This window comes from Aquarana catesbeiana, linkage group LG02, assembly GCF_042186555.1.
Source record: "Aquarana catesbeiana isolate 2022-GZ linkage group LG02, ASM4218655v1, whole genome shotgun sequence".
Classification (NCBI taxonomy): Eukaryota; Metazoa; Chordata; class Amphibia; order Anura; family Ranidae; genus Aquarana; species Aquarana catesbeiana.
Genome location: NC_133325.1, coordinates 579,484,014 through 579,509,796, shown reverse-complemented (window position 1 = coordinate 579,509,796; position 25,783 = coordinate 579,484,014). Strand labels below are relative to the sequence as shown.

Sequence of the window (25,783 nt, the reverse complement as noted above, 5' to 3'; positions counted from 1 at the left end):
AAATTACACTTTGCTACAATGTAAAGTAGTGAGTGTACAGCTTGTACAACAGTTTAAATTTGCTGTCCCCTCGCAATAACCCAACACACAGCCATTAATGTCTAAATCGCTGGCAACAAAGTACACCCCTAAGTGAAAATGTAATAATTTGGACCAAAGTGTCAATATTTTGTGTGGCCACAACTATTTTCCAGCACTGCCTTAACCCTCTTGGGCATCGAGTTCACCAGAGCTTCACAGGTTGCCACTGGAGTCCTCTTCCACTCCACCATGACGACATCATGGAGCTGGTGGATGTTAAAGACCTTGCGCTCCTCAACCTTCCATTTGAGGATGCCCCACAAATGCCCATTAGGGTTTAGGTCTGGAGACATGCTTGACCAGTCCATCACCTTTACCCTCAGCTTCTTTAGCAAGGCAGTGGTTGTCTTGGAGGTGTGTTTGGGGTCATTATCATGTTGGAACACTGCCCTGCAGCCCAGTCTCTGAAGGGATGGGATCATGCTCTGCTTCAGTATGTCATGGTACATTTGGCATTCATGGTTCCCTCAATGAACTGTAGCTACCCAGTGCCGGCACCACTCATGCAGCCCCAGACCATGACACTCCCACCACCATGCTTGACTGTAGGCAAGACACACTTTTCTTTGTACTCCTCACCTGGTTGCTACCATCTGAACCAAATAAGTTTATCTTGGTCTCATCAGACCACAGGACATGGTCTGAGCACTGACAGGCCGACCCACCACCCCTTCAACCTCTGCAGCAATGCTGGCCTCACTCATACGTCTATTTCCCAAATACAACCTCTGGATATGACGCTGAGCACGTGCACTCAACTTCTTTGGTTGACCATGGCGAGGCCTGTTCTGAGTGGAACCTGTCCTGTTAAACCGCTGTATGGTCTTGGCCACCATGCTGCAGCTCAGTTTCAGGGTCTTGGTAAGCTTCTTATAGCCTAGGCCATCTTTATGTAGAGCAGCAATTCTTTTTTTCAGATCCTCAGAGAGTTCTTTGCCATGAGATGCCATGTTGAACTTCCAGTGACCAGTATGAGAGAGTGAGAGTGATAACACCCAAATTTAACACACCTGCTCCCCATTCGCACCTGAGACCTTGTAACACTAACGAGTCATATGACACCGGGGAGGGAAAATGGCTAATTGGGCCCAATTTGGACATTTTCATTTAGGGGTGTACTCACTTTTGTTGCCAGCGGTTTAGACATTAATGGCTGTGTGTTGAGTTATTTTGAGGGGACAGCAAATTTACACTGTTATACAAGCTGTGCACTCACTACTTTACATTGTAGCAAAGTGTCATTTCTTCAGTGTTGTCACATGAAAAGGTATAAAAAATGTTTTACAAAAATGTGAGGGGTGTACTTGTGAGATACTGTACTTCAGGCAGGCAGTTGATTCAGGTAGCTGCAGTGTATTTAGTATATATAGACACATCCCGGCTTTGTATATATATATATATATATATATATATACATACATATATATATACATATATATATATATATATATATATATATATATATATATATATATATATATATATATACACATATATATATATATATACATATATATATATATATATATATATACATATATATATATATACACATATATACACACATATATATATACATATATACATATATATATATATATATACATGCAGAATGCAGTGGATATATATGTAGGAGACTGTATATATATCTTTATGCACTGCAGATCACTGAATCACCTGCCTGGCCTGCCTGCCTGAAAATATATTTGAATACGTACACCAGCAATGGCCTGCAATCCGATATAGGCTTGGCTAGACTGGAATGCAGTGGATATATATATGTTGGAGACTGTATATATATTTAATGCACTGCAGAAAGTGTGTGTGTGTATATATATATATATATATATATATACATATATACACATATATATATATATATATATATATATATATATATATATACACACACACTTTCTGCAGTGCATTAAATATATATACAGTCTCCAACATATATATATCCACTGCATTCCAGTCTAGCCAAGCCTATATCGGATTGCAGGCCATTGCTGGTGTACGTATTCAAATATATTTTCAGGCAGGCAGGCCAGGCAGGTGATTCAGTGATCTGCAGTGCATAAAGATATATATACAGTCTCCTACATATATATCCACTGCATTCCAATCTAGTCAAGCCTATACCTGACTGCAGGCCATTCCTGGTGTAAACTTCAGGCAGTGTTTTGCTAATCCAATTTTACAGCATGTCTGGAAGGCCACCAAGGAAAGACAGATGCTCACAGGCCAATAAAAGAGGGCAAGCAGGCTCTGTGTCTACAGCCAACAGTGCCATGGACACGGTGCATCCTCAGCACGTGGCCGTGGGGCACGCTTGTCCTTTTTTCGACAGCTTGCTGTGTTGAGCCACAACACGCAGAAGAGTTGGTAGAGTGGATCACAAAGCTGTCCTCATCCTCTTCATCCTCTGTCACACAGGCTAAGACAAGTTTGGCTGCCAATGCAGCTGCCAAAGCGGCCTATTCCATCGGCTCAATGGCATCAGTCACTCCTTCCCTAGCCCTACCATCATGTCCTGAGGAGTCCCCCGAACTGTTCGACCACAGTGTCGGGTACATGCTGCAGGAGGATGCGCAGCATTTTGAAGGCTCTGATGATGGTACCCAGGTTGAGGATGAAGGCAGTAACGTGAGCCCAGAGAGAGGGGGTGCCCAAGAAGGACAAGAAACTGACAGTCATGTTCCCCCAGCTGCAGCATACTGCTAGGTTTGCTCCAGTGGCGAGGAGGGAGGGGATGATGAGGTCACTGACTCTACGTGGGTGCCAGATAGAGAGGAGGAGGCACATCCCCAACGAGGCAGGATGCCCTCCAGGGGCCAGCTTAAGGACAGCCAACCGACTGCAATCACACCGCAGAGCTCTGCATGTGCAGGGCGCAGGGGCGGATCCAGGGGGAGGGCAACGGGGCAATTGTCCCCTCCGAGAAATGCAGGTGACTGAGAGCAGGGTGTGTGAGAGAGCTGCCGAGCGGCTCCGTGACTGAGAGAGCCGCTGGGCGGCTCGGTGACTGAGAGAGCCGCTGGGCGGCTCGGTGACTGAGGGAGCCGCTGGGCGGCTCGGTGACTGAGAGAGCCGCTGGGCGGCTCCGTGACTGAGAGAGCCGCTGGGCGGCTCCGTGACTAAGAGAGCCGCTGGGCGGCTCGGTGACTTAAGGAGCCGCTGGGCAGCTCGGTGACTGGGGGAGCCGCTGGGCGGCTCGGTGACTGAGAGAGCCGCTGGGCGGCTCCGTGACTAAGAGAGCCGCTGGGCGGCTCGGTGACTGAAGGAGCCGCTGGGCGGCTCGGTGAATGAGGGAGTAAGTGAGGGAGCCGCCGGGCGGCTCCATAGGCGAGGGAGAGCCGCCGCTCAATGTGTTTGTAGGCGGGCTGCTGCCTGCTGAGAAATCAGGGAGCCGGTGGGTGGGGGAGCAGAGAGATGACATCATCTCTCGGCGCCCGCCCTGCATCCCTGCAGTTCAACTTCCCCCCCTCCATGCAGGCAGCTGCGGCAGCAGAGAGATTACATCATCTCTCTGCTGCCTGTCTCTGGGACACAAGAGACCACCTTAGCAGGTGGCAAGTGACAGGCGACGTGGCAAGTGACAATCCGCAACATGTGGCAGGCTACGTGGCAAGTGACATGGCAAGTGACAATCCGCAACGTGGCAAAAGAAAATCTGCATCTGGTGACAGGCGACGTGGCAAGTGACAATCCGCAACGTGGCAGGCGACGTGGCAAGTGACAATCCGCACAGTGGCAGGCGATGTGGCAAGTGACATGGCAAATGACAATCTGCAACGTGGCAGGCGACGTGGCAAGTGACAATCTGCATCTGGTGACAGGCGACGTGGCAAGTGACAATCTGCATCTAGTGACAGGTGACGTGGCAAGTGACACACTCGGGGCTCCCACTGATTCTGCATTATGGTGAGTTAAACTATTTAATTTTTTATAACAATGTAATTATGGTAATAATGCGCTTCAATCATCCTGACACCATAACAACCATGGTGCCGTGATGATTGAAGCGCCAACACCAGCCATTTCCCCGATAAATGTACCCCAAAAAAATATATTTTCTGGCAGTGCCCCTCCCGAGACTAGACTCTGGATCTGCCCCTGGCAGGGCGCTGCTGACTCCGGGTGTTTTTTCAAAAGTTCTTTAGTGTGGGCCTTTTTTGAGACGTGTGCAGCAGATCGCACTGCTGTTTGCAACATATCTCTGAAGCATATCAAACGTGGCCAAAACAGCAGCCGCTTGGGCACCACATGCTTGACCAGACATATGTTGAGCTCCCATGCAGTCCATTGGCAACAGTACTTAAAAGACCCACACCAAAGAACAAGGCGGACCTTTCCTTGCTCCTCATCAGCTGGGAACTCCAACCCCACTATACCTTCAGTCCTCTCAGAGCACTTCCGGGCAATCTGCTAGCGGTACACCTAAATCCGAATGTAGCAGGCAAATTTCCCTACCCCAGTTGCTAAACCATCGAAAAAAAATTTGGTCCCAGCCATCTACATGCTCAGCGGCTGAATGCTAGTTTGGCTAAATTACTAGCACTCCAACTGCTGCCTTTTCAGCTGGTAGACTCTGCCCCCTTTCGAGAATTTGTGGGATGTGCAGTACCTCAGTGGCAGGTTCCCAAATGCCATTTTTTTTCTCAGAAGGCCATTTCGGCTCTCTACCGGCATGTGGAAGGCAATGTCTTGGCCTCGTTGGACAGGTAAGGTACATATTACCGCATATTACCGCTGACTCATGGTCCAGCAGGCATGGACAGGGATATTACCGTTCTTTCACGATGAACTGGGTAACCCTGCTGGCAGCTGGGAAGGATGCAGGACAGGGTGCAGTAATGTTGGAGCTTGTTCCGCCACCACGCCTCCAAAATGCTGGTAGTGGTGATTCTGCCACACCTCTCTCCTCCACCCCCTCCTTTTCTTCTTCCTCTATGGCCTCTTCCTGTGCAGATTTGTCCTCGGAACCAGCGGTGCTCCGTAGACGTTCTAGGGGCTACGCAAGCACTCAGGCAAAAAGATGCCATGCGGTGCTTGAGTTGGTCTGCTTAGGGGACAGGAGCCACACTGGGGCAGAGATTCTGGCAGCTCTGCAGGGGCAGGTTCAGAGGTGGTTGAAGCCACGCCAGCTTCAGCCAGGAATGGTGGTTTGCGACAATGGCACCAACCTCCTCTCCGCCCTCCAACAGGGAACCTTGACCCATGTTCCCTGTTTGGCTCACGTCTTTAATTTAGTCACATGACTCGAACTCGAAGTTTGTCTGGTGCAAACCCAACACATCACATCACTCAAAGAACACCATCCCCACAATAAAACATGGTGGTGGCAGCACCGTGCTGCATGCTGTGGGGATGTTTTTCAGCAGTCGGGACTGGGAAACCGGTCAGAGTTGAGGGAAAGATGGATGGTGCTAAATACAGGGATATTCTTGAGCAAAACCTGTACCACTCTGTGTGTGATTTGAGGCTAGGACGGAGGTTCACCTTCCAGCAGGACAATGACCCCAAACACACTGCTAAAGCAACACTTGAGTGGTTTAAGGGGATACATGTAAATGTGTTGGAATGGTCTAGTCAAAGCCCAGACCTCAATCCAATAGAAAATCTGTGGTCAGACTTAAAGATTGCTGTTCACAAGCGCAAACCATCCAACTTGAAGGAGCTGGAGCAGTTTTGCAAGGAGGAATGGGCAAAAATCCCAGTGGGAAGATGTGGCAAGCTCATAGAGACTTATCCAAAGCGACTTGGAGCTGTGATAGCCGCAAAAGCTGTCTCTACAAAGTATTGACTTTAGGGGGGGTGAATAGTCATGCACATTGACTTTTTCTGTTATTTTGTCCTATTTTTTTTTTTTAATTGTGAAGCAAACAACAAACAACATCTTCAAAGAATACTTTTGCAAGGCACTGTAGATAGATTGTGTGAGCTATGGAACAGGATAGGCCTGTTTAACTGGTGCCTGTAGATTACTTCTTGAACTATTATGTTATGCACCAGTTGTGGTAAAACTCCCGTTTCACAGCACTTGAAAAGTAATGTTTACATGAGCTTTAGTTTGCTTTGTTATGCACCCAATTGAAAATCTTTACTAATAACAGAGTCAATTTACTGTGGCGTGTTTTCTTTTTATCTGTGTAGGACAAGTTATATGTGGCTGGTGCTTTGCTGATTTTCTCCTGTATGCACAATTATAACAATCTAATCTTATAACCTATCCTGTCAACTCTAGCCTTGTATGAATTGAGCAGATTTCTTGAAGAATTTCTTGAAAAGAACCTAATCTTTTTCTATGGAATAGAAGAATGGACACCACTATTACTGTTTGGTGAGTATTGGAGCAGGTCCTGAAATGTCAGTGTCTTCCCTTTCACTGTTCTTGGTGAGAAATCTGCACATCGTTTTGGCAGCTTAAATTGCATATAACCCCAACACTTTTTTCTAAATTTTGCATAGAGTAGGGAGTAATTAGCTCCCTGTCAGGTTCTATTACTATCTATGCCCACACTAGGGAGATTCATTCTCTCTGTTTGACAGCACTTCGTTCACAAGTGTGGGGACATTCAACATTTTGAGTTGTCAGCAGAACAGGGATAGTGTCAAACCATGAATCAGACTGAGACAGAAGTACAGTTAAATCACACTTGTTTAAGAAGAATAAAAAAGGTAAACAGAGTAAACGTAGTCAAAACATAGCCAGAGTTCAGGAACTGGAAATTATAGTCAGACAAGCCAAAACGTCAGGGAGCCAGAGATGAGCGTAGTAGAACAGCAAGCAGAATCTGGAGCCAGAAGGAATGTCAGCCAAGCAAGTCTTTAACAGGAACACAGGAGAGCGTCTCTAGAGATGTGACCAAGGCAAAGGCAGAGATCATCTGGACTGGACGACTTAAGTAGGCAGGACTGATGAGCAGGATATCATCAACAGGTGAGTCTCTGTGGAGAGATAGGAGCTGGCAATTAGCCGACAGCTGAGCGGCTAGCTCAGAGAAGGAAGGGCTGAGCCCAGCCCTGAGAGATAGAGAGGAAATCTTCCAATGGAGACACTTCTTCCAATGACAGCTGTTTGAGAGGGGCGGAACCTCACATTGGAGAGTTTTCCTATCACTTCCTGATGTGTCTAATAGAGGAGATGTAAAGGGAAATCTCTGCAATAGGACACCAAAGGCAAAATAAAAAGTCTGTTAGGACAATAAAGTGGAACTAAACTCTCTCAATTAACATTACCTATTTTTAATCCTTATGCTGCCGGCATTAGTAAATAGATAGGAAGGTATGTTATGTTTACTTGTTTTAAACATTTAGGCCGGGTTCATACCTATGCGGATAGCAGGAGAATGTGACTGGCTCTCTATGGAACCGGTTCACATAACTCTGCGGCTGTGGAGCACACTGCACTGTGTGCCTTTGGCTCCATTTCAGGGCCAAATTCAGGCATAGATTTGGCCCTGATTTGTCCCTGAAATGGGGAACAGGGACGCACAGCGCTCCTGTGCTATCCGCAGCCAGTTCCAGTGTGAACCCGGCCTTATTTACTTTTCTTCAGTTGCTTTCTGGTTTCTGGCTTAGAACAAAGTGATGTCATACTTCACAGGAGCCTTCATGGGCATTTTTTTTCTTTCATCTAGAGGAGGGGAAGAGGGGCTTTCTTAGCTATGCACACCCTCCTGCCTGCATGCCTGCGCCAAGGGAAGATGGATTCCAGAAAAACAGTTTGCTTTAAATATTAAAAATGGATTAAATAGCATTTTCATTGAAACACTGGATGTGGTACTCTGGCGTACTTTAATGTGGTTACATTGATTCCTTGTTTTTCTTTTACTACTTTTATTTATTTTTTTGTTCTTATTTGGTTCTTTGTGCATGTACCTTTGGTATCTCTAAATTTAAATGCACATGTGTTCTCGGTCTCCTGATGTATCCATTGTTATCTTATCTGCTATAATTGTACAATCTTGATAGGAGCGCATGGTAACAAATTCTTGCGGTTCCCTTTAGGGCAAGTTTACACTTGCTTCAAAACATGGCTTCGGGCACGCTTTGTTAAAGCTTTCTGAATGCCAGTCAAAGCTCCTGTCACTAAATAAAAGGCTTTGAAGTCGCTTTGAAGCACCACTAAAGCTACATGGGGTATCATTTTTGAAGAGAAGCCAAAGCAAAGCAAAAGCAAGGTATAAACAGGACTGTAAGCTAACCATTTTATTTAGTGACAGGAGCTTTGACTTGCGTTCAGAGAGTTTTAACAAAGCCTGTCCGAAGCCTTGTTTTGAAGCAAGTGTAAACTAGCCGTTAATGTGTATTGAAGTCAAAGCAAGTGTAAATGAGCCCTTACTATAAGGGCTCATTTACACCTGCTTCGGCTTCAACAAGGCTTCGGACAGGCTTTGTTAAAGCTCTCAAAGCTCTTGTTCAAAGCTCCTGTCACTAAATAAAATGGTTAGCTTACAGTCCTGTTTATACCTTGCTTTTGCTTTGCTTCGGCTTCGCTTCAAAAATTATACCCCATGTAGCTTCAGTGGTGCTTCAAAGGGTCTTCAACTCCTCCATAGAAGTCTATGGCAAAGCATTGCTTGAAGCCCCACGAAGCCTCACTGAAGCCCCACCGAAGCTCCACCGAAGCTCCACCAAAGCTACATCGAACCCTCACCGAAGCACCAAGCAAAAGCAAGGTGTAAACAGGACTGTAAGCTAACCATTTTATTTAGTGACAGGAGCTTTCACTAGCATTCAGAGAGCTTTAACAAAGCGTGTCCGAAGCCTTATTTTGAAGCAAGTGTAAACTAGCCCTAAAAGTTAACAGCTATGCACTTGAGATATACTCTATGTACCTGTGAAAAATTTCAATACAAACCATTAGAACATAAATAGCGTTTTCAGTTTGTGGTGCTCAAATACAGTTTAGTTCCACTTCACCTGTTCCATTTTTCTATCCATTTTTTGTTAATTGGCTTAAGATATTCTTTAAAACTCACAATATAATTACATTTTGTTTCACTTCATGCCTGGATTAGGGTGACAAAATGCTTGAATAACAAATGGTAGAAAGTCAGGTAGCTTTTGCTAGGTTATATTTAAAGCAGTATTAAACCCAAAACCAAACATTTATTATATTGCCGCTTACCATTTCTTAGATGTGATGGCTGAATCCGTTTTTTTTTTTTTTTACTTTCTTTCTTTTATTTTCTGGTGATTTATCCAGTAAGCCTGTTGTTTTTCAAAAGCAGAATGTATCAGTTATAGGGACGAGACAAGCCATTTAACACGTACAGGGGTGCTTACAATGATAAGCTTTGTTTTACGTATGTTAAACTTTTAACCCTAAAAGGAACAAAACTGTGTGCTTTAACCACTTGTGGACCGCCCACCGCCTTTTCCTGCAATAGGGTGACCCCACTGTGCCGGATCACATGCACGTGATCCGGCATTTCCGGATAGGGGGCAGGCGCGTGCACCCAACACCTGGTCTGTGCTGTCATTCGCTACAGCACAAGTTGGTTAACAGGTCACAGCCAATGATCCATGCCCGAGAGCTGCTGATAGGCTTAGCGAATGACAGTATAGAGCCTTGTGTTTACTAACAACACAGGGCTCTGTACATGGAGCAGAGATTTTACTAAGATCTCTTAGTAAAATCAGCACACATTATCCATTTTAGGCACACAGTTAACCCTTTGATTAGCCTTAGATGTTAACTCCTTCCCAGCCAGTGTCATTAGTATAGTGACAGTGTATATTATTATCACTGATCACTGTATTAGTGTCACTGGAGATGTCAGTGTCAATTAGTCAGTTCCCACCCAGTGTCAGTTAGTGTCAGAATAGGGTAAAAGTGAGGGAGTGGTGTATGGGAAGAAAATGAACAAGGGGAGGAGTTTAGTTTATTTAATAGGATGGGGGGTGCCCCGGGCAGCATTGCAGGGGTATATATATATATATATGTCTCCTTGCGTCTCCTCCACCTTCCTTCCTTCCTTGGGCGTACAACTTCTCCTCCAATAGGAAGGCTTCTCCTTTCGGTCAGTCAGGAAACGGCTCTCATGACCCGCTTCCTAAATGGCCTTGGAGGCTCCAAACCCACAACTGGGTGGGTTTGGAGCACAGTGCTCTGCGTCCCGAGCCTACCCTTTTTTTAAAGCCTATTAGAGCCTCTGGCTCCAATTACCTGCATCACCCCCCCCCCTTAGAATAAATGGTCCCGTGCCTAGATGCATGGGAGGGGGGGGGGATGCGCCCCTGAGGGACGGGCCTCCACTGTGTCGTGTCATGAAGGAAGCCTCTCCTAAAGTCCATGCACAAAAAAACCCAACTAGAATTTGCCAGGGCCCATGCTGAAAAAGAAGAAGACTACTGAAACTCTGTACTCTGAAGTAATGAGATCAAGATAATTGTTTTTGAAATTGATGGGTTCAAAACTGTATGGCATTGCAAAGGTGAGAAGTACAAAGACAAATTAAAAATATGGAAAATTTCAAGGGGAATGAATACTTTTTCAAGGCACTATAATATATATATATATATATATATATATATATATATATATATACACACACACACACCTGGCACACCCCCTGTGCACACCTATGATGTGCCTATTTTCACTTCATTTTATGTGAGTTGCCAACTGTTTTAATGCTATTAAAGTGGTATCCATACTCCTACACTTAGAGGTGCCTCTCTCTTTATATATTTTCTATCCACAGATAAAACAGTTGGTTTGTAAAATCGAAAAATGAGAAACACATACACATTATATTTGTTCAAAAACATAGCTTAAGATTTTGAATAAACTGACCCATTGATATAAAGTGGGGAAAATTATTATTTAATTCCCTGCAGATTTTGTAAATTTGCCCACTTACAAAGAAAAGAAGAGCCTATATTTTTATCGTAGATGTATTATAAATTATAGAAACAGAATATCAACCAAAATTCCAGAAAAAACACAGGATACAAATGTTACACATTTAGTTGCAGTTCAGTGAGAAAAATAAGTATTTGATCCCCAAGCAAAACATGACTTAGGACTTGGTGGAGAAACCCTTGTTGGCAAGCACAGAGGTAAGACGTTTCTTGTAGTTAGTGACCAGGTTTGCACACATCTCTGGAGGGATTTTGGTCCACTCTTCTTTACAAATCTTCTCTAAATCCTTAAGGTTTATTGGCTGTCACTTGGCAACTCAAGGTTCAGCTCATTCCATTCATTTTCTATAGGATTAACGTCTGGAGACTGGCTAGGCTACTCCATGGCCTTAATATGTGTCAGGGTACCACTGGCGCCAGACCTGGGCGTTTGCATGCGCCTATGCGCCGGCGCGCTCCGGTACAAACCTTGCAGCAAGTTCCTGTTGTTTCCAGGCGTTAGCACGGCGCACGGGCGCACGCGGGTACGTGGCGCTTGTGCGCGCGCGCGTGCCTGTGCGCGCGTATGGGCGTGCGTGCGTTAGCGCCGGTTTGGCGCCAAAGCGCACATAAAAGTTTCCCTGTGCCTCTGGCACATTGCTGCTTCGTCTCAGCTCTGTGATTCTTGTAAATCTGCACCTGATTGATCGTTAAATATCTGACCCGGCTTGTCTGACCATCCGTCCGGCTCCCATCCGACCCGGCCTGCTTGACTACTCTACTGCTGCTGCCTGATACCGTTGCCGACCTCTGCCTGCCTACCGACTCTGCCTCTGCCTGCTGTTATTGCCTGTCTCATACCCCTGCTGACCCGGACCGTCTGACCCTGCTTGTGCCTGCTGTTGTTCTTCCTGTTGCACCTTCAGCTTCAGCTCCAGTGATCTCTGCACCTCCAGTGTTCCAGCTTGCTGCCTCCAGTCTCCACCTGATCTGCAGTCCAGCCATCCCTGTGGGATCTCTCATCACTTCAGCATCAGAGACTCTGCTCAACAGGCACTCCTACCCCACTGTGCTCAGGAGACCACTGTCCCCACTCCAGTGGCTCCTGAATCAGCGTTGTATGAGAGGTCTTCTCCTACAAGTCAGGCTCTACTTCCAGGTACCTAACAATATGCTTCTTCTTAAACCACTCCTTTGTTGCCTTGGCGGTATGTTTTGGGTCATTTTCATGCTGGAAGACCCATCCATGACCCATCTTCAGTGTTCTGGCTGAAGGAAAAAGGTTCTCATCCAAGATTTTACAATACATGGCCCTATCCATTGGCCCTTCAATGCAGCAATGTCGGCATGTACTTTTAGCAGAGAAACAGCCCCAAAGCATAATGTAAAATGTAAATAATGTAAAGCATAAAGCATAATTCCACCTCTGTGCTTGACTGTAGGGATGGTGTTCATAGGGTCACAGTCAGTATTTTTCTTCCTCCAAACCCAGAGGGTCCGCCTCCTAAAGAAGGCACATGTACAGCCATGCCAATGAACATCTAAATGATTCAGAGAATTATTGGGATAAATTGCTGTGGTCTGATGAGACCAAAATTGAGCTCTTTGGCATTAACTTGACTCGCTGTGTTTGGAAGAAGAAAAATGTTGACTATAACCCTAAGAACACCATCCCTGGGGCAGTTTCTCTGCTAAAGGTATAGGCTGACTGCCTCATTGAGGGGCCAATGGGGCCAATGGACAGGGCCATGTATTGTAAAATCTTGGATGCAAACCTTCTTCCCAAAACACTGAAGATGGGTGGTGGATGGGTCTTCCAGCATGACAATGACCCAAAACATACCGCCAAGGCAACAAAGGAATGGCTCAAGAAGAAACACATTAAGGTCACGGAGTGGCCTCGTCAGTCTCCAGACCTTAATCCTATAGAAAATGTACGTATGTGAGCTGAAACTTCGAGTTGCCAGGAGACAGCCAAAAAACCTAAAAGCAGAGTTCCATCCAAAAATTGAACTTCCGCTTTAAGTGATGGTGACACCCTGACATGCCACATTTGGCATGTAATTTTTTTGGGGGGGGGGAGCCATCCATCTCCCACTTCCTCCCGGGGCTCCACGGCGCCAGAAGGAAGTTCACCTCTCCCCCTTCCCTCCCTTCAATCTACTGGCACACGTCACAGGTCCCAGAAGATTGCCCGGCCATTCACAGCGCGCAACACGGCTCACGCTTGCACAGTGCGTGACCGGCTGTGAAGCCACAGCCGGGCACCCACAGTAAGAATGTCGGCGCCCTGGAGAGGAGGGGGAGAGAAGGGGGGCTTTGTACGCCCGCATCGCTGGACCATGGGACAGGTGAGTGTCTGATTATTAAAAGTCAACAGCTACACTTTTTGTAGCTGCTGACTTTTAACTTTTTTTTTCGGCGGAACTCCGCTTTAAGGATTTATGCCACGTACACACGATCGGACATTCTGACAACAAAATCCTGGATTTATTTCCGACGGATGTTGGCTCAATCTTGTCTTGCATATACACAGTCACACAAATGTTTTCGGAAATTCCGAACGTCAAGAACGCTGTGACGTACAACGAGACGAGAAAAATGTAATTCAATAGCCAGTGTGGCTCTTCTGCTTGATTCCGAGCATGTGTGGAATTTTGTACGTCGGAATTGTGTACACACAATCAGAATTTACGACAACGGATTTTGTTGTCTGAAAATTTGAGAACCAGCTCTCAAATTGTTGTCGGAAATTCCGACAAAAAAATGTCCGATGGAGCCTACACACGGTCGGAATTTCCGACAACAAGCTCCCATTGAACATTTGTTGTCGGAAATTCCGATCGTGTGTACGCAGCATTAGAGAAGATCTGTAAAGAAGAGCGGACCAAAATCCCTCCTGCAAACCTGGTAACAAACTACAGGAAACGTCTTACCTCTGTGCTTGCCAACAACGGTTTCTCCACCAAGTACTAAGTCATGTTTTGCTTGGGGATCAAATACTTATTTTACTCACTGAACGGCAACTTAATTTATAGCATCTGTTTTATGTGTTTTTTCTGGATTTTTGGTTGATATTCTGTCTCTATCATTTAAGATACACCTATGATAAAAATTATAGACCTTTCATTTCTTTGTAAGTGGGCAAACGTACAAAATCTGCAGGAGATCAAATAATTATTTTCCCCACTGTATATCCACGGGTCAGTTTTTTTTTAGCATATTGAGATACACCTACTGTGCCTAGTGTCATTTTAATGGAAACTAATTTAAAAAAGAACTAAAGTAAATTAATAACAAATGCGAGCAGGTAGGATTTTTTGTCGCAGAAGGGACATGCTATATCTCTTCTGCAATTAAACAAATTTACTTGTCCGATTTCAGTCTTCTGTAAAATGTACACCAAGTTGCGCATGCGCTGCTCAGCTTACATTCTCAGCACAGTGTTTTGGTGGTGGGATGAATGAACTCCTGTCCTGTCATCTCACTTCAGCCAATCAAAATGGAGGACACATTGGAGAAAATGCCAGCGAGGAACCTCACGGATGTCGGATCAATGGGGAGGAGATAAGTATATTGGGAGTTGAGTTTTATTGTATGATATATATCCTCTCACAGTTTAACACTGCAGTTTTCCAGAAAAAAAGCTACCAGACATACATATTGGGGGGATCAACAAAGGGAAATACTTAATTTTGTAGTGTATTGGTTCATTTTCAGTGCTCCAAATCAACTCAATATCTATGTGTTGTTGCCCCCAGCCACATCAAATCACTTTAAAAGTGCTATTAAGCTTTTATTATTGTTCGATCGCGTGCGCCAAAATAAGTAAGCACTTGTGCCAATGTGCAGCGTTAACAATTATTCTAACATGTACCCCATTACCACAGTTGTGTAAATACAGTGTTGGGGAGGGGTATATAGTGAGGAGCAGCACTGCACAGTCAGCGGAGAGGAGAGATAGATATGTATGGATGGACAGTGCACCGTATTAACTAATTGTCGCACAACACCTTTTTATTTGGCAATTTTTTCTTCATGTGCCAATCTTTGTTAACCCTCCTGATTGTGTGTACACTACCGCTTACGTAAGGCTGCAGAAAGTAGTAGCCGGAAATTAATGAGAAATGCCTGAAGAAATGTAGCATCTGCTTTAAAAAAAATGTGCTTTGAAAGGCTACACGTCAGTGCAATCCTTCTCCTTGGATTAACCCTCTTTTGGTATTGAATCTTAGGTTTACAGCCGGAAATTTTCAAATAATCTCCACCTCCCTCTAATTGGTGAACTTTTAGCTGCTGGCCTTTACATATCTAGATAAAGAAAAACCTAAATAATAACCTTTTAGTCACAGATGTAATCTGCTAACTACTCTAGTACTGTGACAGAGTTTGTTGTCCTGCTCGCACACCAACTGCTGTGTACACCTTTGCACACACCCTGTTAAGTCTAGCAGTCTTCTCAACTTTTCTGGGAGGCAGCAATGAAAGGGTGTCCCGGGCTCAGCTCTGGTTTCATATGCACTTCTCACACCTGTCTGCAAACCGCTGGCGTCCCATGTGACTGTGACAGCCTCAGGTGACAGGTGAGCGTCTCCATCCCTCCCCTAGTCCTCCTCCAGCCCCGGGGATCAGGCAGACCTCCACCCCCACCTCAGCCTGGCCTCGCCACTGTGACCCAAGTCTCTGATTCTCTGTGAAGTACCACCAAGTGCCCCCCCTGTCAATATGTCATCGTCAACTGTGGAATCCCTCTCTAACAAGAAGCAGGGACTGAAGAAACGACTGCTGAGGTTCTTCTCCAGAAGCGAGGGAAATTTAAAGGAGAAAGTCAGGAGCCGCAGTGAGGGGGACAAGGGTCCTGCTGGGGACAGTCATGTGGAGAAGAAGATCAGGAGCAGCTGGAGCGAGAAGAGGGGGAGGAAGGACAGGTAAGGGGGTACACCATGGGGCCATGCTGTTACAGCTTCTGCAAAGATACAGCTACATAGCATTATACTGAAATGATAACATTCCATCATCTTGTACAAAGCTGGCCATACGCCAGTAGAATTTGGTTTTAAAAAATTGTTTTCCGAATTTTTGTCTGATTTTTAATAGTTAATGGGGTCAAAACAACAATCATTTATGACCATAGTGATGAGGAATATTGAAGGATAAGGATGGAAAAATGTTCTCGAATTCACATAATTCTAACTGTGGATGAGGTTTTCATTCAGGGAAAACGGTCCTTATTGTAATGCATATTTGCATTCCAAAATCAAACGTAGAATTTGAAACGTTTACATGGCAATTAAATAAAAAAAAATTCAGGGTTCTTATGCAAAATTTGTTGAGTCTATAATGGTACTATGGTACGCTCTTTTGAATTACCATATAAAGTTTAAACAACGCTTAAGATCACTTAGGGACCATTGTTCCATAGAAGCTGGGACAAACCGTATAATTCTTCAACAGCAAGAGAATAACTAGCTTCTGTTTGGTATAGAATATTAATATACTATGCAAACAATGAAGTGATAAAAACATGTTATGGCTGAGCCACCTGTCATCCTGTGCAAATACAAGATCGCTTACAAACTTCCACAAAAACTATACTGTAGTTCTTCATCATCAGAAAAGCAAATTGCTTCCATTGGGCATTATAAATAAATATAATTAACAAGAACAATTGTGATAAAATCATATCATGACTGAACCATCATAGTGTTTAAATATCAAATCACATTGGAACCTATAGTTCAGAAAAACAACCAGCCTTCTGCTATTATGGCACAGCCATGCTCAACCAAAGTACCCTAATGGCCCGTACACACGATCCAAATATCGTATGAAAACGGTCGTCCGAGGAAGGATCGTACGATTTTCGGATCGTGTGTACACTACTTTCGACAGCCGATCATGACTGTTCATCCGATCTTATTCGATCGGGCATGCACGAAAATTTTCCTCATACGGTTCCAGATCGTACGATTTTCGGTTAGTCAGTATAGTTGTCGTCCGAAAATTCCATACAAATACATTACAACACATGACATCACTTCCGATTTTTTTTTCTGTCGTATGAGAATTTTCGTGACTTTATTTAGCTATTCAATTTCAACTATTAAGAGAAAACGGTCGTACGATCGGTCGTACGATATTCGGATCATGTGTACGGGCCATTAGGCAGTGGTCATCATCCGAGTCCTCAGGGCCCACTAACAGGCCAGGTTTGCAAGATAACTGAAATACATCACAGGTGATATCATTTTCTGCTCTGTTATTGCAGTATTCTAGTCTGCATCTCCCCAAGGTAATACATAGAAACCTGGCCCTGAGGACAGGGTTGATGACGACTGCTCTAAGGTTTATCCAGAGGTTTCTGGCTGTACACACGGGCCAAATGTCGGACGGCATCAGCTGGTTCAGAAGAAACTGGCCGTCATTTGGCCCCTGTGTACGGCAACTGGTCCGACAGAAGCTGGCCGAACGGCCGACTTCTGTTAAAGGAGCATGACAAAAAAAGGTCTGCCGATCCGCACCTGATCAGCGCTCTCAGCCAATGGCTGAGAGCACTGGCCGGTGAGTTCTGGCTGGGGGCCATCCCCCTGTCAGAACATAATAGCTCAGCAGGGGAGATTGCTGCACTAACATCGGAATGTTAGTAGAGCAGATCCTTCTGAGCTCTTCATTTTTTTATCGCTCAGCCCGCTGGGTTAGTGTTGGTTAGTGTGTACCAGGCTTAAGGGTTCCTTGAGCTGTGGTTGATAGTTCCATGTCCAACACCACTTGGCAAAGTCAGCTGCAAGACAGGGATGATCTTGATGAGTTGTCTGTATGAATGAAATTATGCCCACCACTGTATTGGGAGTATTCGTCACTGAGCACCAAACTAAGGGACATTTTCCCAATGGCTCCCAATTAATTTAGTGGTTCTCTGAGGCTTGGAAATCTTTGTAAGGGTTCCTCTGGGGTAAAAAGGCTGGTATAGAATATAAACATGCTTTACAAGCTTTGTTACATATTTCTTTATATATTTAACGTTATAACGTTATATTTGACGTTACAGCTGTGCATTATGTACTGTAAATATGGATATAACATCCATGTTGGAATATGGAACACTATCACTATTTCCTTAGAAAGGGAAATATGTGTCTATTATATTGAGTTTTTTTTCCAATATATTGAATATATCTGTTTATGACAGGTATATCTTTTCACTTTTGTATTTCTACTGAACGAACAGGATAAAGGGTAAAATGTGCACAGATCTAAAGAAATGCATAACATATATTTTTAGTGATGCTCTATAATCTCGCTGATATTTTTGGAAGGGGATGTTTAATCCAAGCGAAAATCTTTAAATAGGGCAAGCTAGCACTTGTAGTTGTTTAGAGACAGGAGGCACTAGTGTGTCTTGCTTATACAGGTAGATGTACAGAGACACATCAGATTCCATTAGGACATGTAAGCACGTATACCTGTATGAACCGGAAAGAAGCCTACATTCTTGAGTTTGGTCATTTTCATCATTTCTAAATTTTCTGAATTATTATATCCATAATCATTCTTTTCTTTTTGATGAGTTTATTTGTTCTATATGGAGTATGGAAGTGTGAATAAGAAAGGAAAGTTGTCATTTATATAATTGTGTCATTCTCCTGTCTCTGCTATTTATTTCAAAGACCCTGGCTTATTAGCATTGGTACAGTTCTTAAAGTGGAAGTAAACCCTCCTATCGATTTCAGCCAAGGAAGCTGCCATCTTGGCCTCTGTTTAATCTACAACTGCCATGATGCTGCACATGTGATCAGTTATGACACCAGCCATTGGATGGTTTGACAGTCTGGTTGAGAGCACAACCAATGGGAGGGTTACATTCCCAGCACGTCCCGGAAATGTAACTTATTTGAAACGGTTAAATTGATGGGTTTACTTCCGCTTTAAAATGCAACCAGTGAGAAGAATGAGTTTTTGCATCCGGTTGCCCTCCCATCTCTTCTGTCATAGGTAAATTGGTCCAGTAGCAATGCTGCTGATATGCTAAGAGGTGCTTAGCAGTATTATTATAAAGAACAGGTAAAAAGTTGATAGTGAGGGGGGATTGAAGCAAATCTGTTGTTTTGCAATGTGTAGCCAAAATCAGACATGTTAAACTCCCCCGTTCCCATGCATTGTGTTAATGCACACATATCGGATAAGATTTGTCATCGGCACACCAACAAGATTGTTTCAAAGTGAAAAGCTCTTCTTTATTGCATGATCACATAGAAAGACAATGGTTCAAGACTGCACAGGTATCCTTCATCAGAGAGTTCCTGCACTGTCATCAGGGAGTTGTTGTGGCACCCTCTTTTTTTTTTTAAGAAACTTTATTGGGTTTTCCAATATACAGAATGAGGGTTTAGTACAATTGCATAAACAAAAACTGTGTAAAGGAGGTCAAGAAACAATTTCATGCAACTTGATTTTATCAAAAGGGGGGGGAGTAGGAAAGGGGGGGGGGGGTCAGTGAAAAAGGGGGAGGAAGGGAGGGGGTAGCTTGTGCTACCAATTTACCATATGATGAGCTGTTAGTGAGCTCGGGTTGATCAAGCACTTTGAAGTATAATAACAGTTCAGATAAATAGGTAGTTGTTGCCACCAATATCGACTATCAGTCATAACGTATCAAACCCAATTGACACAAAGCAAACTGCAGTCCACTACTGGTAAGAGATAGATGAACGAAGAGAGGAACCTGTGGCGTCAATCCTGAAGGGGTGGAGTAAGGGGCTGGGGCACTCCAGAGCTCAGTTCGTTATGGAAACAAGACAGGGCTGCGTCTAATTTTTCCTTTTATAGCAGGTCTAGTAGATCACTTTTCACATCTGCAATGGATGGCAGAGGTCCAGTGTTTGAGGATGGCTCTCCTGCGGCACCCTCTTAACCATATAATTGATTCCAATATGGTGTGCAAAAGGAATATACAGTGGAACCTCATATTGCAAGTAACGCGGTTAACAATCGCTTTGCAATACGAGCACTGTATTTTTAAAAATCGTAACTCGGTTTGCGAGTGTTGTCTCGCAACACGAGTACGATTCAGGCCAAAGCAGTGTGCAGTACCGCTTTTGGCCTGAGATGGGGGGGCACAGGAGCTGAGCAGAGCCGAACGTCGCCGATCGGCGCTATTCGGAAATGCACAGAAAGGGAGGACAGCACGGCTGACTTCGGCAAATCTCAGGTAGGAAATCTTTCCGAGGTTTGCCGAGGTCAGCCGAAGTGTCCTCGGGCCTTTTCGGCCATTTCTGAGGCTCTCCGGCGCCCCCCCGCCTCTGGCCGCATGCGGTATTGCATCCCATTGAAGTCAATGTGGAACAAATTATTTTCGTTCCATTGACTTCAATAGGAAAACTCGCTTTGATATGCGAGTACTTTGGATTACGAGCATACTCCTGGAACAGATTATGCTCGCAATCCCAGGTTCCACTGTACTCCATTAATGCCCATATGTTAAAGCGTTTGTTACATCAACCTGTTGTACCATGTACTTTTCTTAAAAAGTATTCTGTTGTCTTTGTATTGCTTTCTTTGCGTGAAATTCCTGATCATCCTGCCAGTTCCCCTACTTTCCTAATTCAAACTAACCATGCTAGGCATGAGAGCACATTCATCCTAGAATGGTCAGTTTCTGGCTGTGCTGGGAGCTCAGCCTGCCGGTCCTCCAATGAACACACTTGTGCTGACACACCCCTCTAAATAGCCATTCATTGAGAAGATCAGTGTACTGCTCTTTCTCCGCCTCTTGCTGACACCCCCCTGTAGTCTCTAAGCCCTTTATGCAGCAGAGAACAGAGGTCATGTGATATATACTGTATATATACACACAAATATTTTGCCTAGCATTTCTATTTTAAACTGACTGGGTTTTTTTTAACAGTTAAGGATTCACATATCCTTTTTTTTTTTTTACATCACAAAATAGTTTATTCAAAAGTTGACAAGACAGTACAAATCAAGTTAACTGTAATCACAGCAAAAATCCACATAAAGCCATGTTTGGTCCTCGCTAGTTTGCAATATTATCAAAAGTGAACAATTTCTTTTATAATGTGAAAAGACAACAGTATTGTTAAGTGCAACCTTGGATATATAATATGACATTGTTATAGTTCTCATGTCTTATACACTTAACTTTGTCATGACCAGTTATCCTCAGTAATAAAGTTAAGGAGATAATCATCTGACTTGCATGTCGGAGTCAGGAAAGATAATACGCGTCACGGGAGATGAAAAGAGAAAAGAAAAATAAAAAAAGGGGAAAAAAAAAAGGAAAAGGTGAACAGAGTAAAGAGATTTATGACCATTACCTCGTCAAGTAGATGTCAAGCGGATAATCAATCAATCAATCGATCAATCGCGTTGCCCAGCTGATTGCATCCAAGTGGAGCTTGTTGATGTAAATACCTGCTATCCTGTCTCAGACAGGACCGGATGTCTGGGCATCTGTAATGTCACTGAAAGCCTTGGAATATTTGAAAACGATCCAGGGACGCCAGGTCTCAAGAAAGCTTTCTACCTGTTCATTGGATTGAGCAAGCGTATCTTCCATTTCGTGGAAGTCTGCTACTCTGCGTAACCATTCAGAGACTGTTGGAACTCGTGTAGATTTCCAGTAAATTGGGATTAATGATTTGGCAGCGTTTAATAGGTGTCTTGTGAGAGAACGCTTGTATTTTTTTAGAGGCCAGTTGGAGATGTGCGTTAGACAGCTCGCTGCATCGAGAGGCAGAGTTGTCTCCGTAATCAGTTTAATTAGGTCAAGAACTTCATTCCAGTAGTTAGCGATTAAAGGGCATTGCCACCAGATATGCAACAATGAACCCTTATCTTTCATGCAACGCCAGCAGCGATCTGGCACTTGTGGGAACCATTTGTTTAGTCTCATTGGTGTTAGATACCACCGTGTCATCAATTTGTACGCAGTTTCTTGGACCTTAGTGCTTATGGAGCACTCATGTGCTAAAATACAAGCGTTCTTCCATTGTGTAGAAGTTATGTTTATCTGTAGGTCGTCAGACCATCCCTTCCTAAGTCTGTCATCTGTTGGTCCCTCTGCTTCCTGTAGCCAGGCATACGCCAGAGACGTTGTTCTATTAACCGGTTCCCCCTTACGGCACACCGACTCAAACTCCGTCAGGGGTCTAGAGAAGTCTCCCCCCTTGTGGTTTTCCTTGAGATAGCTTCTAGCCTGTAGGTACACCCAAAAGGGCAGCTCTGCTACATTGTCGACCCTTTTTAGGGCCTGGTACTCCTTGACTTTACCCTGGTGATAACATTCGCCCGCCAATAAAGGTCTGTCAGTGGTAGGAGACTGAAGGTGGGGGTTATCAAGCCCTGGGATAAAACCCGGATTGTCTTTCATTGGTGTTAATGGGCCTAACGCTGAGGTGATCACTTTACCTCTGGGTAAATCATGCATCAATTTGAGAGTGGTACCTGTTATGGGGTGGTGCTTTAGTTTGTCAGGGTAATTGGACCATTGTACCCAAGGAGCAAAAGAGAGTGGCGTGGAAAAGAGGGCCATTTCCAACCCCACCCAATCCTTACTGTCCCGATGACAATGCCAATCAATGATCCTGGCAGCGTGTGATGCTATATAGTAATCTCTCAGGTTGGGAACTCCAAGCCCCCCCATTTCTTTTGCTTTCATTAATGTTTCGAACTTGATTCTAGGTTTTTTGTGAGCCCAGATAAATCTCACGAACAGGGTTCTTAAGGTCTTAAACAGGCTTGGTGGTAGCTTGATCGGTAATGTGCGTATTACATAGAGGAGCTTGGGCAGAACGGTCATTTTAATGATGGCCGCCCTGCCAAACCACGAAAAGGTTCCCGTGTGCCAGTTGTGTAGGTCTCTGTCAATACTTTTCAATAGCGGGAGGAAATTTTGGTCATATATTGACGAGATCTGTGGCGTTAAATTAACCCCTAAATATTTCAGTTTTTTGGGATCCCATTTGAAGGGGGAGTTGGTCATTGCAGAAGAAAGCGAGTGGGCGTTAAGCGAAATGTTCAGGGCCTCTGATTTGGAATAGTTTATTTTTAAGTTAGAAACGTAACCATAAAGTCCAAATTCCTGCATGAGATTGGGGAGAGTGATATGTGGCCCCGAGACAAAAAACAACAGGTCATCCGCATATGCGGCGATCTTGAACTCCCTATCCCCTACCAGCCAGCCCTTTACCGAGGGATTTAAGTTGGTTTTTCTGATAAATGGTTCCAAGGACAGTATAAACAAGAGAGGGGATAATGGACACCCCTGTCTTGTACCGTTGGCAATGTGAACTCTCTCGGAAAGTGTGCCATTGATTTTTAATCTAGCCGTAGGCTTTTGATAAAGTGCTGAAATCCAAGCCAACATCTTCGTGCCCAAACCCACGTGTTTGCAGGTGGCCAGCATATAGTCCCAAGCCACTCGGTCGAAGGCCTTCTCCGCATCCGTGGACAGGAGAAGACCCTCTGTTTCGCTTGTTCTAATTTTGTTTATTAGCAACAAAGATTTAATAACATTATCCTTGGCCTCCCGGCCGGGCATAAAACCTGCCTGCTCGGGACCAATTAGTTTATGGAGGATGGGTTTCAGTCTGTTGGCAAGTATTTTTGCAAAAATTTTCACGTCTATATTCAACAAAGAGATAGGACGGTAGCTAGCACATTCATGAGGGTCTTTGCCTTCTTTTGGGATGACCGTAATGAATGCCGAGAGTAATTCAGGTGGTGTTTCCTTGGAGTCAGACATGGAGTTCAAGGCCGCCGCCAGGGGAGCCGTCAGGAGATCTGTGAATGTTTTATAGAAAATTGCCGTGTACCCGTCCGGGCCCGGACTTTTGCCCTGTTTCAGATCCTTAATGGCGAGTTTGATCTCAAATGTGTCAATTGGGCATTCTAATGTATTAGCCTCTGCGTCATCCAAAGATGGGAGTCCGCTTTTTACTAAGTACTCTCTGATGATCTGTGTTCTGTCACCTGTCATTCCTGGCAGTTTATGTTGTAGTGGTAAATTGTACAGGTTTGTGTAGTATTCGTGAAAATGTTTTGCAATATCTTCTGTGGAGACGTCTAAAGAGCCGTTTGCACGTTTGATACCCGAAATGTTAGTGTTGTGTGTGTGCGTTCGTAAAGCCCTTGCTAGTGTCTTCCCAGGTTTGTTACCTCCCTCGTAGTAAATCTTCTTCTTGAAGAACAAGAAGCGTTTTGCCTTAGTGTCAAGGAGGTTCTGCAGGGATTTCCTAGTGTCCAATAGTTCCAAGGCCGTAGAGGCCGACAGGGACTGTTTGTGTAAGGTTTCAAGATAGTGGATGCGATTTATCAAACGTGTAGTCTCTTTTGCTCTCTGTTTCTTCCGCCTTGAGCCCATCGAGATCAATTCCCCCCTAATTGTACACTTGTGTGCCTCCCAAAGTGTTATTGGGTCCATCCCTGGCGTAGTATTTCGGTCAAAAAAGTCTCTCAGAGAGTCCTTCAGATCTTGTACGTAAGTAGGGTCTGTGAGTATGGAAGAGTTAAGTCTCCAAATCTGGGATTTTGGTGTCCTTTCAGTCAAGTCTAGGGTTAGAGCAATAGGGGCGTGATCGGATATGGATTGTGTGCCTATGTATGCCTCTGTGAGAATGTGGAGGTCATTTTGTGTAATAAAGAGGTAGTCTAGCCGTGCATACTTTTCATGGGGCGTTGAATAATACATGAAGTCTCTACCGGTCGGGTTTAGGAATCTCCAGGAGTCTATCAACTTAAGGGAGTGAAGATGGTTTTTGATGCTCTTCAGTGTCCTGTATCTAATACTAGTCGACCCATTAGAGGTGTCTGTCAAGGGATTCAAGGGTATGTTGAAGTCCCCTCCCATGATCAGACATCCCGAAGTGAAATCCTGCAATTTATTCACCATTTGAGTGCAGAAGGCTAAATGGGCTTTATTTGGGAAATAGACATTCGCTATGGTAATGGGCAATTCTCCGTATGTTCCTTTCAGGAAAATGTACCTTCCCTCCGGGTCTATCAGTTGTTCCGACAAAACAAAGGGAGCACTCCTGTTGATTAAAATTGTAACCCCCTTTGTCTTTGCCTGATCGTTAGTGGCATGAAATGCCCTAGTAAAGGTTGAGTCAGTGAGCCTGGGGATGTGTCCGGTCTTAAAGTGTGTCTCCTGCAGTAATATAAAATGTGGCTTACCTTTTTTGATTTCTCTGAGTAACGTGCTACGTTTTTCGGGTATGTTCAACCCTTGAACGTTATGTGATATCACCGTAGGCTTACGTCCCAGGAATGAGTAGGCCATGGTGCAGACTCAGACGTTGTGTCAAGAACTAGGCTCTAGAAAAATGAACTTACACGGAATCAGTGGATTCGTGAGGCGGGCAACGCGACTGATCAAGGTCTACAAGAAAAAAAAATGGTCGTTAGAAGGAATAGAGAGAGAAGGAAAAGGAAAAAAAAAAAAAAAAAAAAGGAGAAAAAAGAACAATGAACAACGATTAAGATTAGGTTACCTCTAGATAGGGCCCTATCTAGAGAAATAGTGTGTCTGGTGGACTACTGATAGCACCAGATCACTTTGTGGGGCAAAGGGAGGCGGCCGCCTGGTATGTTGGCCAAAATGAGAATGTATCCTGTGTCTGTAAAAGTGCACAGACAAACAATTTGAAAACTGGAAGTATAACCGGCTAACCGTGTCTCCATGTAACACACAGCCTTACATATAAACTGCAAAAAAAAAAAGAGAATTTGGTGAATTCACCCTGACTAACAGAGCATCCAAACTCCCCCAGATATGCGGGGCAGACAAACTGTTAAAAAATCTCAAACAATAACTGCATAACACTTTCTC

At 44.3% G+C, this 25,783-nt stretch overlaps 1 protein-coding gene and 1 long non-coding RNA gene across 2 annotated transcripts in view; one reads left to right on the top strand and one right to left on the bottom strand.

Moving 5' to 3' along the window:
* Positions 1 to 6,765: 6,765 nt before the first annotated feature.
* The window catches only part of LOC141128710 (uncharacterized), a 95,584-nt gene continuing 76,566 nt past the window's right edge, over positions 6,766 to 25,783 (bottom strand). Inside the window, exons 2-3 of the long non-coding RNA XR_012241727.1 lie at positions 9,218 to 9,300; positions 6,766 to 7,244 (exon numbers count right to left, since the gene is read on the bottom strand). This is a non-coding gene — a long non-coding RNA (uncharacterized lncRNA). The remainder of the gene's footprint in view (positions 7,245 to 9,217; positions 9,301 to 25,783) is intronic.
* Positions 15,501 to 25,783, top strand: part of CRYBG2 (crystallin beta-gamma domain containing 2) — a 239,870-nt gene continuing 229,587 nt past the window's right edge. The window contains exon 1 of the mRNA XM_073616145.1: positions 15,501 to 15,863. Within this exon, the coding sequence (XP_073472246.1) occupies positions 15,661 to 15,863 (203 nt within the window). The 5' untranslated portion in view covers positions 15,501 to 15,660. The remainder of the gene's footprint in view (positions 15,864 to 25,783) is intronic.